Genomic DNA, 15,802 nt, shown 5'->3' with positions numbered 1-15,802 from the left:
CCTCAATGGCCCCACCCCTCCCTATATCTGTACTCTCCTCCAGGCCTAGAATCCTCTGCATTATTGTATCTCTATTCCCTTTGCCCCATCATTGATGACCCTTGAGATACCTCCACAGACAAATCTCCTCATGAAAAATGAATTTCAGGCTACCACCAGTGGCCCTCATGTAAATTCGAAGAAGAAGGATTGGATCAGACAATGGGGGAGAAGTTCATCAGGACCTGATCCTCCTCGTTCCACAAAAAATGTAATTGAGAAAATAAATGTTTTTGTTGTTGGATGCAGGGCTCCCTAAAGAACTTTAGGTGTGACTGATGTCTGTCCTGCACGTTGATGGCTAATTTTATAAACGGATGTTGGCCCCTGATTAGAATATTTAAAGTTCCAAATGCTTGTTTTAGGCTTCTGCCTTAAAATGGTCCCCATGAAGCGGCTGAATGAATGGCTATGCAGGTTGGATGCTGACCTTTATCATGCCAGGTTGCTGTGCCATGTGCCCATTTTACATCTAAAAATACTTCCCACTTTATTACTGAATCATGAAGCAACGAATGAATATAAAAATATAAAAACCAGTGTGTGTGTCACAATGCTGCATTGGAATAAATCTTTTTTTTAAAAAGCTCATTGAGATGAAGAATGTTTATGCCAATGATAAGGATAGCATTGCTGCAGAGTAACTGTTACTATGGCCAAGTATGTACGTTAATTCCATCTGCAGGCGAGTGTGCTTTGTTACACCTTCGTAACATTCTCATTTTCCACAGTACACATAAGACCATAAGACATAGGAGCAGAAATTAGGCCATTCGGCCCATCGAGTCTGCTCCGCCATTCAATCATGGCAGATAAGTTTCTCAACCCCGTTCTCCCGCCTTCTCCCCGTAACCTTTGATCCCCTTACCAATCAAGAAGCTATCTATCTCGGTCTTAAATACACTCAATGACCTGGCCTCCACAGCCTTCTGTGGCAATGAATTCCATAGATTCACCACTCTCTGGCTAAAGAAGTTTCTCCTCATCTCTGTTCTAAAAGGTCTTCCCTTTATGGAAAAATCTTCCCCACGTCCACTCTATCCAGGCCTTTCAGTATTCTGTAAGTTTCAATCAGATCCCCCCTCATTCTTCTAAACTCCACCGAGTATAGACCCAGAGTCCTCAAACGTTCCTCATAAGTTAAGCCTTTCATTCCTGGGATCATTCTCGTGAACTCTCTATGACCACTTGGCTATTGCCCATTTAGTGTAAAAATTGAGGCACTTTTAAGGTTTAGTCTCATGTGTACCAGGAACTGAAACTACCGAAACTAATTTCACATGCAGCAAACAATTTAACTTTCATTCCTTTGGTCTGGACCAAAATTTGAAAGTGTGCAGCTTTCCTCTGTCCACACCCATTCCTCTGCTTACTGTTTATTCTTGCCTTCATGATGTTTCCAGGTTTTGTTTGGAGCTAGGAGATTAGAATCACTTGTGTCTTACAGCCCCCTTTTACAATAATGTTTCTCCACCAACATGGACAGGCAAAAAAAGGTTGGCACAGTGAATGCATGGGCATAGTCACAATTACGTATCTCATCTGATATAAAATCATAACATGTACCTGATTACCCAGACAAAGTATTTTTCCAATATTCTCCAACTACTGAAGGAATTGATTCAAAGTAGAATTTGGTTCCATGGGCTCCAGACATCAATAACGTCTGATGTAAGTGGCTTAGCATCATGTCAACCTAGATGGGAAAGTACAGAGAGCATCGTCACTGAGCCTGCTCCTGTCCTCACCTAGTGCCTGTGCCTGTACACTTCCAGCATGAATTTTTGGGTTACAGTTAGGAGCAGGAACCTTCCCAGATCATCTTCCAAGATCAGGGAGCTAATTCTAGATCAGTTAATTTTGTAAAGTGTGCTGACTTAATTTGCAGGTTCTTGGTATGTATGGCTCCATTTCACACCAGATAATGCTGTTCTAACCTTTAACAAATATTTTATGCCTCATTTCTCACATTAAGTCTCACACCTCAGTGTCCAGCCATCATACATCTTTTCTGTCATCTATATTGGCAGTTGGCATCTATTTGTTGCTGACTGTAACCTCATCTATGTAGGTGAGCTTTCAAGCATCTGCGTTTTGGCTTCAGCTCCATCTTGAGTCCATTACTTCTATTGGCATTTTTCTCTTCTTTTTCTTCCTTTATCTTAATCATTCCTGTCATTATGCCCACTTTTTTTTTTCTAACTTCACAAACCCCTATTCCTTCTTACTCTATTGCCACATCCAAGCTTGACTCCCTCTTAAATTAGTCTACAGGTCTCTTTTATGCCTCTCTAGGCATCCTCTCAGGTTCCCACCAAAGCAATTGTCGCTACTCCCTATCAAGCAACAACACCAATTACCCAATTTTACTTTCTCCCCATCTTTCTTCCCAACCTGTGCATCTACCAGAAGCTGATTCCATTCCATCCCTCTCATCGCTCTTAGCTTCTACCCTCTGGATTCTGCCAATGGATTGGCTGTCACCACCCTTTTCCCTCTAGGATGTACGATCACTTGTATATAAGGATCTTTCCATTTGTGATTTTATTGTGAATGATCACATTGACACCGTGGCCTTGATGGAGACATGATTGAGTAGACAACTTTCCACTTAATGGAGCTTACCTACCTGGCTATACTTTCTACCATTTGCACTGGTCAAACCCTGGTGATTTTGTAGCCCTAATCTATAAATCTGACCATAGCCTGTCTCCCAACTCCTCTGGCAACGTTCCCTTTGAGCATCTCACTCTGTTCCATTCCTCATGTCTCCTATTTTAGAATTCTTATTCCTTATAGCCGATTCAAGTGTCACACCATGTTTCTCACTGATATGTCTTCTTTCCTCCCTCTGCCTCTGCATTGAATAATTTGCCATCCTTAAAGATTTAAACCTCCATCTCAACTCTTCTCTGAATTTACTGCCCTCCTTTGCTTCTTAAAACTCTCGCTCCATTTCACCTCTTCTACATATGCTCATGGTCACCCATTATCTCACGTGGCCTCATTATTCCCATTGTAACTATGTCTGTCTCTGATGATTTCCATATATTGCTGTGTACCCATATTCCCCTTCCCTTCCCAACCCCATTTTTTTCTGTGTCTGACCCTGGGAAAAATCTCTCCCTCAAGGCTCTTCCTCGCAAGTCAATGGACTTCTGGCTGGGGCGCTGCCTCACCTGCGACGGGGCCAGAAAATCCCTGCTTCCATCTTCATTTCCATAATCCAAGGACACAGATTTCAACATTGGGTGGCCAACTGATTCAAACATCCGTGGCCAGATCTAACTAGATCACATAAAGCATTATTGGGCCTTCCTCTACATCACTAAAATTGTCCACTATTCAAAGATTATCCAGGAGGGCAAAGATAAAATCCAGCGTTTCTTCACCACAAACCATTTTCTTAAACCCCCCTCTTCTATTTCCTCCACCATCGCCTCCAACAATAAATGTGAGCAGCAGCTCATGGACTTTTTTGTTGCAAAGATTTCAGCTGCTCCTGCTATATCCCTGCATTCCCCTAGCCCACAGCTTAACTTCCTTGAAGATTCCTCTGCCCTAACCCAGAATTTGCATCTTCCTCTAGTTTCTTCCCTACCTCCCCTCTTGCCTTCTCTGAGCACATCTTGTTGATGAGACCCACTTCCTGCTCTGCAGATCCTATTCCTTCTAAACTGCTGATCACTCAACTTCCCTTCGTAGCTCCTAGCTCTACCTCATACCCATCTATCCTGACCTTTCCAATGTCCCTAAACTGTCAGACTGCTTGTCCAACTTCCAGTACTGGATGAGCAGAAATTCCCTGCAAACAAGTATTGGGAAGACAGAAACCATTGTCTTCAGTGCCAGCTACAAGCTCCACTTCCTAGCTTCTGACTCCTTCACTCTCCCTGGCAACTGTCTAGGGCTGAACCAGACCCTTCGCTATCTTGGTGTTAAATTTGACCGCAAGATGAGCTTCATAGATCCATGTCATTACCAAGTCTACCTGTTTCCACTGTGATATTGCCTGACTTCTCCTTTGCCTCATGAATGCCTTTGTTACCTTTAGACATGACTACTCCAGTGCACTCCTGGCCAGCCTCATAGCCCTGCTGCCCATTTCCTATATCTCATGAAGTCCACTCACTCATCACGCCTGTGTTCGTTAGACTCCTTTGGCTGCCAGTTAAGCAATCCCTCGATTTAAAAGTACTCCCTTGCTTTCGACCTCTGTCCTGCATCCTCCTATCCCTGTAATCTCCTCCAGCATCCAACCCTCCAAGATCCGTGTCCTCCACCAATTCAAAACTTTTGAGGATGTTATGACCAGATGAGAAGGGGTGAACTGGCTCCCTTCTATTCAACCTCCTCGGTTGGTCACAACAAAGGTTTAAGTTTTTTTTATTCATGAGGATATGCCTTTTCTGAATCCAAACGTATTTAACTAAGCTGTGAGCAGTAAGGAGCCAATCAAAAAATGTTTCCTTTCTTCAAAGAAAGAGCAAATTTATTAACCACTAAACCCCAGGGGAAAAATAATAAGAACGCCACATCGGACACACACACAGGAATCAGAAATAAGGAAGTTAGAGTCCAATAAAAAAAATGGTTAAAAGATTATATGGTCCTTTTATTGTCCTGCAGGCTTAAATTATTAAATGTTGTAGCCGATTTAAATTAACTGGTTTTGTGGGTGCAGTCACATGTAGAACACGTTGCAATTATTACAAAATCTCAGTTTGTTGGTAGATTTCTAATAAAGTTGGCTTCTGAACTGGATAATATGCTTGTTCTAAAAGAGAGAGCAGCAGTCCTCAGATTGTTTCATCTGCCAAAAGCTTTCTTACAATCTCACTGCAATGGCTGCAGCCTGGTCCAAAATACTTCGCCCACTGTATATTTCCAAGGGGTTTTGGGTGGTTCTGTCTGTGGCAGCCATTGTTTCAATATCCAGCACTTTGTATTTTAATATCTCTTCCTTAAGACAGTAATGAGTTTTGATGGATATCTGAATTATAGGAAATGTCTGTCTCTTTGCATCCTCCCCAAAGGGTGATTTGTTTATTTCTCACCTTTTTGGAAGGTGGTCTTGCATTTTTAAAGTAAATAGTTTGTTCTGTCTCTGTCTCATTTCAAATTGCAAAATTTCCAGTCTGTCGAAAGTTGTAAAATCATATTTTGAAAAATAAAGGGGCCAAAGCCTCATGACACATGTTTCCGATTTTATTCACTCCACCATTGATGGTCGTACCTTCAGCTGCCAATCTCTTAAGCTCTGGAATTCCCTCCTTAAATCTCACTGCCTCTCTACTTCTCTATCCTCCTTTAAGGTGGTTCTTAAAAACCTACTTCTTTGACCAAACCTTTGGTCATCTGCTCTAATATCTCTTTTTTTGGCTCAGCACTCCTGTAGAGTGTTTTGGGGTGCTTCATTACATTAAAGGTGCAATGTAAATAAACGTTGTTGGCAGTATTACTTCATTTTAATCTGCAATATGAAGAATTTTAAAATCTACTTAGGAGCATTTTTTTGATATTTCAGGTCACTGGGACCTCTTCAATTATTCACCAGTCAATTATTCTTAATGAACTGTGAGGGATGTTGCATGAATGATTTACCCTGAAAACATTAAGGTCAATTGTTCATACAAATGCTTCATAGGAAAGATAATATGGTGACATGATTTGAAATATCAAGGTTTTAAATGACAATGTCTTCCCAGTCATTCTTTATCACTTTTGTGGAGTAATATAATTTAATTAGAGGAAAACCTTAGAAGCATGATGTGTGATTTTCGATTTGTCAAACACTTCTCTGAACTCTTTGGAGAAATTACCAGAATGTACTGTATCATAGCAGCTAAATACTCTTCATTAAAAATTTTAGATGACAGCTCCTTGTCACTTGTTAAATTGAGGGATTGACATGATTTCACAAACATGTTTCTTTTCTCATCTGAATCAAATGGAAGTGGAAGGTAGCATCAGCTCTCTTCCTGCATCATATCTAGAGAGTCGATATTTGGAAAACATACAACATTTACCTTGACTTTGACATTTTATGTTTTAAATTGCAAAAAATTGTATTTTTATTTTTTTTCATGGGCTCTGAGCATTGCTGGCAAAGCCAGTATTTGTTACCCATTGCATCGGGGGGGGAGTTCCAGGATTTTGATTCAGTGACAGTGAAGGGATGGGGATATATTTCCAAGTCAGGGTGCTGTAAACTTGGAGGGGAACTTGCAGATTGTGGTATTTCCATGCATCTACTGCCCTTGTTCTTCTAGGTGAATGGTAGCATAGTGGTAAAGTTAATAAGTACCTGGATGCGCACTTGGCACATCATAACATCTAAGGCTATGGGCCAAGTGCTGGTAAATGGGATTAGGTAGGTAGGTCAGGTGTTTCTCACGTGTCGGTGCAGGCTCGATGGGCTGAAGGGCCTCTTCTGCACTGTGTGATTCTGTGGTTTTGTGATTCTGTGGTTATGTAGTGAACTCGTAATCAAGAGGCCTGGACAAATGCTGTGGGAACATGAGTTCAAGTCCCACTATGGCAGCTGGGAAACGTAAATTCAGTTTAAGAAATCTGGAATAATAAAAAAAAAACAATTTCAATATTGGTAACTGTGAAACTATTAACTATTTTCAGGAAAAAAAACCATCTGGTTTACTCCTGTCCCTCCTTACCTGGTCTGGCCTGCAAGTGACTTCAGAGCCACAGCAAACCTATGCTTTCTGACAATTGAGAGATTGTCCAAGGAGGCGAGAATTGCAATTACCTGTGGTTTTGGACCAGTGGAACTGAATAAATCTTTGAGTAGAAGACAGTATTTTAAGAAATACTGCAGAAATAAACTTTTAAAATGGTTTCAGTGTAATTGTGAATAAAACTGCATTAAAAGTTAGTTTTACCAAAAATCATATTTTGCAATTGATGTAAAATTAAGAATAAAAATCTTTGAGCAGAGCTAAATCCTGTAGAATCATTTCTTAAGCTATGAATCAATTGGATACAAGTAACACCGATAATTCATTTCCTTGTTTCTAGGTTACATGAAGTGCTAATGGATCTTCAGCAGCAACAACTGAAGCATTTAGCTGATTGGTTAACAAGTACAGAGGACAGAATTCAACAAATGGAGGCACAACCTCTTGGACCAGATCTGGAAGCTTTAAAACAACAAGTGGAAGAACATAAAGTGAGTACTTATTCTTCTGCATCCGAACACGAAAAGTGAATTTTGGCAGAACAGGCGGTGTTTCCAATAAGGTTTCAAAAAATATTTTATCCATGAGGTTTAGGTCTCCTTAAATGGAGAGAAGTGGAACCAGTGGGCAACTCTGCACTTAGTTCACTTTGCTGCTTCCACTTCCATTGAGAATGACAGTGAGAATTTTAAATTGCTACACAGTGGAATGTAGATATGATACTGACCCAATGGAGACAGTGAATCTTCTTGTTTGTGCACCAAATGGGGCCAGTACCGCGCCGAGAAAAATAGATTTTGTCTTATTTCCAGAATGTTAAGGTGCATCTGGTACCATTTTGTTTTAAACACAGAAATGGGAACACCACCAAAGTCTAACAGGCTTTAGCAACACCACAGAAAGTTGACAATTGGGTGACAGAACCTAGCTTCAGCTTCCCACTCCTTTCCTTGAGGTTTCCTCTAGGTTCTAACCTCACAAACTTCCTTCCTATCCCATTCACCCTATCCTCTATTTCCCCTCAGCCTCTGTCAATGGATGAACAACGATTGCTTTTTCCGGCATTTCCACTCCACCCTCCTCCCAGAATCCGCATTCATATGCAAGGCCCATGTCAGTTATTGTCAATGATTCTGTTTGACAGCCTCGCTTTTACAGAAGCTTGGCTCATGTATAGCAATACCTTGCTCTTTAATGAAGCCTCCCTGCATGGTTATACTTCCTAGCACCCTGGCCTGTTCAATGGTCTTGGTGATGATATGGCTCTTACTACTGAATCACCAGCTACTCCTCTGATACCTTTACCTCCTTCAGTGACCTCATGCGCTTTCACCCCTTCAACTCTCTTTTAAAATCCTCAATCTCATTCTGACTCCAAGGGCTAGATTTTGCGGTCGTCGGGTGGGCCTAGCGGGTGGGACCGGGAGCGGCCTGGAAATGGTCCACTGCCCGCGATCGATCCCCGACCGCGATTTCATGCTGGCTGGCCAACTAATGGCCTGCCAGCATGAAATGCGCACTGAAAACCTCTGCTGCAGGGGTGGGGGCGGGAGGAGTTTGAGCGCAGAAGTCAGCGCGGGCTCAGGAGAGCTCGCACTGAAAGCTCCCTGAAGGCAGGGAGCTGAAGATTTGTAAAAACAGAAATAAAGGTTTTAAATATGAGAGAAACATGTCCCCACATATGACTCAGCCACATGAACAGGGACATATTAAAAATTATGTCTAAAAATTTTTACTTTTAAAAAAGATTACTGTTAGAAACCTCATCCTGCCCGTGGATGAGGTTTCATAAAAAGTCCAAAGGCTGCCTGGCCGATTCGCCCGCCTGCCAACCGTAAGGTTGGATGTGCAGGGAAATTGCTTTCATTTCATTGATTAAGGGCCTTAATAGGCCACTTAATTGTCGGTGGGCGTGCTGTCAACTCTCGTGCGCGCCTGCCGACCGAAATATCATGTGATTGCGCAATGACATCAGAGTGCTCGCCTGATGTCATTGCTTGCTATTTTACACCCGATTAGGTCAGGCGTGTGCGCACCTGCGGGGCATAAAATCCTGCCCCAAGTTTGTCATTCAAGTTATCCGCGTTCCTTTCCTCTTTTGGCCTCTGCACCATGACTCCTCATTCTGGTGATTTTAAGCTTGATTTTGACTCACTTTGACCACTCCTCCTATCACTGCCCCACTGTCTTCCTTAATCCTCTCCTTCCACATAAGCTCTGCTACTCATACTCATGGCTGCCCCTTCGATCTTGCCATCTCATATCGCCCTTCTACTCCACTGCTCTCCTTTTTAAAACCCTCCTCCCAATACCCACTTTTTGGCTCAGCATCACTTTTTGTTTTGATCATGTCTCCAAAACAGCTTGGGGTATTCTTCTACATTAAAGGTTCTATATAATTGCAACTTGCTGTATTGATGGTGGCTCCTTGTCCCCAGAGCTTGACACTAAGAAAATCTGAAAATTCACATTATTAAATACTGCTGGCAGTAAGATTGTTCCTGGTTACTGCCTGTACAAATCCAGCATATAGCCCATAGCCCATCTAACTAAACCTTTAATAGGCATTGACATTCGTATGCATCTCAGAGGACAATCAAACACAATTGTTTTCTGTTGGCATTTTTAAAAAACTTAAAGCAAATGGTTTAGAACCAAATGAAAATGATGTGCAACAGTGTAAAGTTTGGGTCGGGGAGCAGTTAACATCCTTTGATAATTCAATACTTCAGATTATCTTAGTGGAACCTTTTATTGCCTCAGCAGATATGCAAGGTGACATAGTTGTGAAATGTCTTATGGAATCTGAGGCAAGTTTTGAAATTATACTGACAGCAGATGTTGAAATCTGTTGAAAACTGACTGTGATCAATTGGAAACAGTGCAATCTTATAGGAGTCTACGAGGAAGTCTAGTTGTCTCGTGTATGACTTCTGTTGAACAACAGTGACCTAGTTTGTTTATTACATCAACATTTTCTTTTCACCTAAAGCTGCTGCTTAGGCAAAAGGATAAATATATCTTTTGGAATTCCCTATTGTAAATTCCAAATAAAACCTGATAAATAAAACCTGATAATTCCAAATAAAACCTGCCACTTCCGAGTTCATAGGCCTCTAAAGGAACATAACTTTAAATACAGCACTAAGTGCAGAATGTAGGCATGACCAGACCTCCTGAAGTTCTGTTGGAGGCAGATTATCGAGGCAATGGCAACTCCTCTGACTCATACTTTCCAAGATAATAAAAACAGAAAATGTTGGGAATACTTAGTTCTTGCAGCATCTGTAGAGAGAGAAAACAGGGTTAATGTTTCAGTTCAATGACCTCCCATCAGAACTGGGGAGAGTTAGAAATCTAATAGCTTTTACATAGGTGAAATGGGGGAGGGTGGAAAAGCAACAGAAGGGAAGGCCTATGATAGAGCGGGACATGACAAAACAACTGGTGTGGCAGAGCAAAAGGGAGATGGTAATGGAACAAGTAAAGAAACAAAAGATGGGTCCAGAGAAGGTGTGAAAGGCTGAATAATGAACAGCTGCCATCCAAAAGAAAAATGAGAAAACAAGATCAAAGCAGACACATGCAAAATAATGGAAAGAAAATGGGGGTGGGGTTAGTGTGGTGGGAGAGAGCAGAGATTAAGGTCTGAAATCCTTGAAGTCAATGTTGAGTTCAGAAGGCTGTAAAGTGCCCAGTTGAAAGATGAAGTGCTGTTCCTTGAGCTTGTGTTGAACTTCATTGGAACACTACAGGCTGAAGAGAGAGATGTCAGCAGGAGAGTGAGGTGGAGAATTAAAATGGCAGGCCACTGGAAGCTCAGGGTCATGTTTTTGGTCTGAATGCAGGTGTTCTGCAAAATGGTCACCCAATCTGCATTTGGTCTCCCCAGTTGATAGGAGACCACATTGTGAGCAGCGAACGTAGTATTCTAAATTGAAAGGCATACATGTAAATCACTGCTTCAACTGGACAGAGTGTTTGGGGTCTTGGATGGTGAGGATAGAGGAGGTGAAAGACGGATGTTACATCTCCTGTGCTTTCATGGAAAGGCGCCGTGGGAAGCGGACAAAGTGTTGTGGTGATTGAGGAGTGGACCGACGTGTCACGGAGGGAACAGTCCCTTTGAAATGCTGAAAGGGGAGGGGAGTGGACGGTCTGTTTAGTGGTGGCATCATGCTGCAAGTGGCTAAGTTGGCAGAGCACGATCTGTTGTATATAAAGGCTGGTGGGGTGGAAGATAATGACAAGGGGGACTATATCTTAGTTCTGGGAGGGAGGGGAAGTCATGAGAGCACATGGTCATGTGCCCTGTCAATCACAATGGGTGGGACTCCTCAGTTGAGGATACAGGATGCCATACTGGAAGCATCTAGTATGGAAGGTTGTACAATCAGAGCAGATGAAACTGGGAGAAACTTGGAGAAGGTAATGGAATTCTTATAGGGTACAGCATGCGAGGAATTGTGGTTGAGACAATTATGGGAGTCAGTGGGCTTATAATGAATATTTGTTGATGGCCTAGCTCCAGAAATGGAGACAGAGAAGATGAGGTAGGGAAGGGAACAGTTGGAGATGGACCATGAGATAGAGGGACTGTTTTCCTTTGAGAATAGAATGTGAGAAGAGATTTGATAGAGCTATTCAAAATCATGAAAAGTCTGGGTGGAGTAGATAGGGGATAAGTGTTACCATTGGTGCAAAGATTGAGAACAAGAGGGTACAGATTTAAGATAATTGGCAAAAGAAGCAATGGAGATATGAGGAGAAATTTTTTCACACAGCTAATGGTTAAGATCTGGATGTGTTGCCCTGAGAGTTTGGTGGAGGCAGGTTCAATTGAGGAATTCAAGAGGGAATTGGAATAATATCTGCAAAGGAAGAATGTGCAGGGTTATGGGGAGAAATTGGGGGAATGGCACTAGGTGCATTGCTTACTCAGAGTGCTGTTGCAGACATGATAGGCCAAATGTGATATAACAATTCTGAGATTCTGTGATAACAATGTTAGTGTTGGACCTGAGTGAATGGAGTGCAGCAAGTTCAGATTGAGACAGATTAGACTGAGTGAGGGGAACAGAGAAATCGAGACCGCCTTGTTGGATGATGTCATGCCAACAATTCTCAATGAAAAGATCAAGAGATGGTAGAAGATCAGAGAGAGGGGTCCAAGCAGACCGAGAACACTGATGATTGGTGAATGGGTTCGCTGAGCGGGGATGACTCCTGGCCAAAGAAGTGGGCATTGATGCAATAGAAGAAGAGCTCAATATTATGCTGAGCTCAAAATTCATTAAGATCGGGATACAAAGGGGCTGAGTACTCTGCTAAGGAATGATTGTTCAGGGTCAGAAAGAGAAAGGTCGGGGGGCATCGTGAATTCATGGCCAGAGGTGAGATTAGAGGAAGGGATAGATGCAGAGAGAAGTGAAGGGGAAGAAAAATCTGCAGGGGATGGGTGCCTATGATGGAGCTTGTGATGCATAACACCTGAAAGGAAGACAATAAGTTTTTGTTAAAATGTTAGATGAGATGAAGGGTGAAATAAAACTGTGGACCAAGCCAGTTTTGAAGTAGAGTGGGTCAGTGCCAAGAGATGCCAGTGTAAATGTAAAACTGTAGAATTTGTGTTCACTACGTTGTACCTCATCTTAATGAACACACAACCGCACACTGAGAAAAAGAATTGTATCCTTTTATTTATCACTAAGAATCAATGAACCTGATGCATTTCAGGATATTCATGATTATTTGTTCCAACACAGGTACTTCAAGAGGACTTGGAGCAAGAACAAGTACGTGTCAACTCTCTGACACATATGGTGGTAGTAGTTGATGAGAGCAATGGAGATAATGCGACTGCTGCCCTGGAGGAAGAGCTCCAGGTAAGAACTGTAGCTATTGAGTGACTAAATAATGATACTTCAAGAGCTCAAACACAACATTATCAAAGCTGTAATTAGTCTTTCTTGTCCATGCATCTTTACCTGGGGAGAAAACTGATAGCGAAATGTGATTTGTCGTGAAGATATTTGAGGATTTTCTTTTTATTTGGCAGAGAATGCTGTCAAGAATAGAGCCAGGAATTGGGAAACAAAATAAAATGTACTTTATAGCATCTTTTTAATGTAGCAAATTATCGTGAATCCTTTCCCAAGGAGAAGAAACACTAAGCAGGCATTGCAGAATTAAGGGAGATGGCCTGTGGTATGAAAAGACAAGGTGGTTTTTGGAGCTTGGGAGAAATATATTAAAGTGGAGGAGTTTAAGGAGAGAATTGCATTGCTAACAATGATAGAGGGAAGGAGGAGGATGGCTTAGAACAGATTCAGAAGAGCAGTGGGTGCTGAGTTAGGATGTATTCATACTAACAGGATATTTGTAAAGTGGAGGATTTTGAAACAATGGGCAGAATTTTGCCGTCGGCGAGCAGGGGGCGGGGCCCGCTTGCCGACGCATAAAATGACACGGGGCCAATAGAGGCCATTGACAAGATCATTTAAACAATTAAAGGACCTGCCTGTCTAACCTTAAGGTTGGCGGGAAGGCCAGGAGCCCCAGCGGGAATAGAAAAAACATGAAACCTCATCCACCGGCGGGATGAGGTTTCATGCAGGGTTTTAACCAGTTTAATAAAGTTTTACTGTAATTTATGAACATATCCCATCTCATTTGGCATTGTCACATGAGGGGTTATGTTAAGGATTTTTTTTTTTCTAATTTTAATGTTTTTAAAAGTGTCAGTGATCTCCCTGAGGCAGCACTTAGCCTCAGGGAGATGTGCGCTCTTTCATGCGCATGTGCGAAAGAGCGCACTCTCGCTTTTGGGGAATCTCCCCCGCCCGCACAGGAAGCGCTTCCCGCCGGATATCATGCTGGGTGGGCCTTAATTAGCCCGCCCACGTAAAATGGCGGCAGGGCCCACTTCTCCGGCAGGGATTGGCTCCCCCGCACCGGAGATTGGGTCGGGCCCGCCCGCCCGACAGGCAGAAAATTCTGCCCAATGTGTGGTGGACTGGAAACCAATGAATGTCAGTGAGGATTGTACTGAGGGGTAAAGAGGATTTAGTACACAATGGAATGTTGACAGAAAATTTAGTGCCATAAGGATACAAAGTGAAAATTCCAAATATTGATTCTCAAAATATTAATGTTTTTATGACTAACTGAATGTAATCGTATTGTTCTTGTCGTAGGCAGTAGTCTGCAGACCTGTTCTGCTGTGGATTTTTCAGTTGAAAGAAAATGCTGTATTTTCAGTTTACCCATTGGCGGTGTGTTAGACAGTTGTGCAGAGTTTGGAGTTTGGAGTTTGGGCCAGTGTGATTCATACTTGTTAAAACAAATCTTGTGTTGCTGCCATTGTGTGTTGGGCATTAGAGCACCGTGAATTGAACTTGGCTCAGATATGGTTGGTTTGCCAGCCTGCTTGTTTTATTGAATATACATAAGACTTAGGAAAATGGAAAAAAAAAGTTGGAGCTTCAAAGGGCCCTTTACCCAAATCTATTATCTTTAAAGTTCTAGCCTAATCTGTAGTAGTCATTGGAGATCTTGTTGCCCATATTATGCAATCAGTTCTGACACTTTGGGGTAAGCCATTTGTTATTACCTTGGGTATCTCTAAAGCCTTTGACATGATTTGGTACTGTGCATTTCTAATCTATTTACCATCATATGGATTCCCAGCCAAACATTTGCTACCTATCCTCTCAAACCATTCTTTCTCTGATTTGGATTCCATTAACTCAAGGAGGGGCTCCTATATTGTGGTTCTTTTATATTATTTTCAAATAAAAATAATTTTAAAAAGATGTTGCTATTTCCTAACTAAAATCTCCATCATGCTTTCTGACCTGTACGCAATGAAGAGCTCTGTGTTTTTAATAACTATCAGAGTATCATTGATTGCCGTTCCTGCAATGCATTCTGTATGTTGTTAGTCTATATAATTCCTTCTTTGTTACAGCCATAGTTTCACTTGTTAACAGACATTCAGTTCAAGGTAGAGCAAGTGCTGGCCACAGTATGCCAGTCAACATCTAAAACAGTGAAATACAATGCAATGTCACTTTAGGTATAATGCACACATAAATCTCCTCCTACCCTACTTCCTCTAACCCTATCAGCATATCATCTATATAGCAGTGTGTTTATCAAGATATGTTGGTGGATTTAAATTGTTATTGAATTAGTCACATTTATTTTTTGCTACTAATATGTCTTTAGTACTGGAGTCTGTGGAACTGGCCTTGATTCACATTTTGGATATGGTTGGTTTGTCTATAAATCAGTTTATTAAACCAATGAACTTTAGATTTCTTAGCAAGCTTTATGCTTGTACCTTTTCAGTATCATTGTGACTAGTTGGGAGAAAACACAGACAAATTTTATATGCTACCTTTTTACTTACCTTAAATCTAGAGACTTTGTCTATCTCCAAGATAATGAAGTGAGCTGTTGGTCTATATTCCCTGCAAAGTGAAAGCTCAATAAATGTGCTTCGTGTCAGCATTGGATGGTCATGACAGGAAACACAGAGCAGCTATGACGTATAACTCTCGCTAGGAAGTGCACAATGTGATATGGTTGAGTAGAGTTTTGCTAGTTTGCTGAAGTAAAACAGCAAATTGAATCTCTGACATCCGTGAAACAGCTTCCATGTCTAAAACCGTATTTTTGGTCTGTCAGGGAATTGAGGAGTGTGGAGAGTGGTTGGGAAAATGGAGCTAAAGCCCAAGATCAGCCATGATCATATTGAATGGTGGAGCAGGCGCAACAGGCCATGTGGTCTTCTCCTCCTATTTCTTGTGTTCTTATGTATTTACTCAGTAAATTTTAGACCGGTAAATATCTATTTTTTAAAAACTCAAGTCAATCCTACTGTAATAAACTCCTGAGATTGTACAGCAATGAAATATTTGTGGTATGCAGAAGAATATAAATTAAAGAGACTAATTGGCTTACAGAGCTTCTAATTCACATTTGTTACTGGCATTACATATTCATCATTTCTAATAGCCGGGAACAAAAATGTTTACCTAAAATAGATTTTAAAATGGTTAAAC

At 41.5% G+C, this 15,802-nt stretch overlaps 1 protein-coding gene across 6 annotated transcripts in view; it reads left to right on the top strand.

Moving 5' to 3' along the window:
- The window catches only part of dmd (dystrophin), a 1,945,510-nt gene that overhangs the window by 703,325 nt on the left and 1,226,383 nt on the right, over positions 1 to 15,802 (top strand). For all 6 annotated transcript variants that reach the window (XM_078559857.1, XM_078559853.1, XM_078559852.1 and 3 more), the window contains exons 11-12: positions 7,075 to 7,225; positions 12,500 to 12,619. In XM_078559857.1, coding sequence (XP_078415983.1) covers positions 7,075 to 7,225; positions 12,500 to 12,619 — 271 coding nt within the window. The remainder of the gene's footprint in view (positions 1 to 7,074; positions 7,226 to 12,499; positions 12,620 to 15,802) is intronic.

Source organism: Cetorhinus maximus, chromosome 16 (genome assembly GCF_964194155.1).
Source record: "Cetorhinus maximus chromosome 16, sCetMax3.hap1.1, whole genome shotgun sequence".
Classification (NCBI taxonomy): domain Eukaryota; kingdom Metazoa; phylum Chordata; class Chondrichthyes; order Lamniformes; family Cetorhinidae; genus Cetorhinus; species Cetorhinus maximus.
This window is presented reverse-complemented; position numbering and strand designations above follow the sequence as displayed.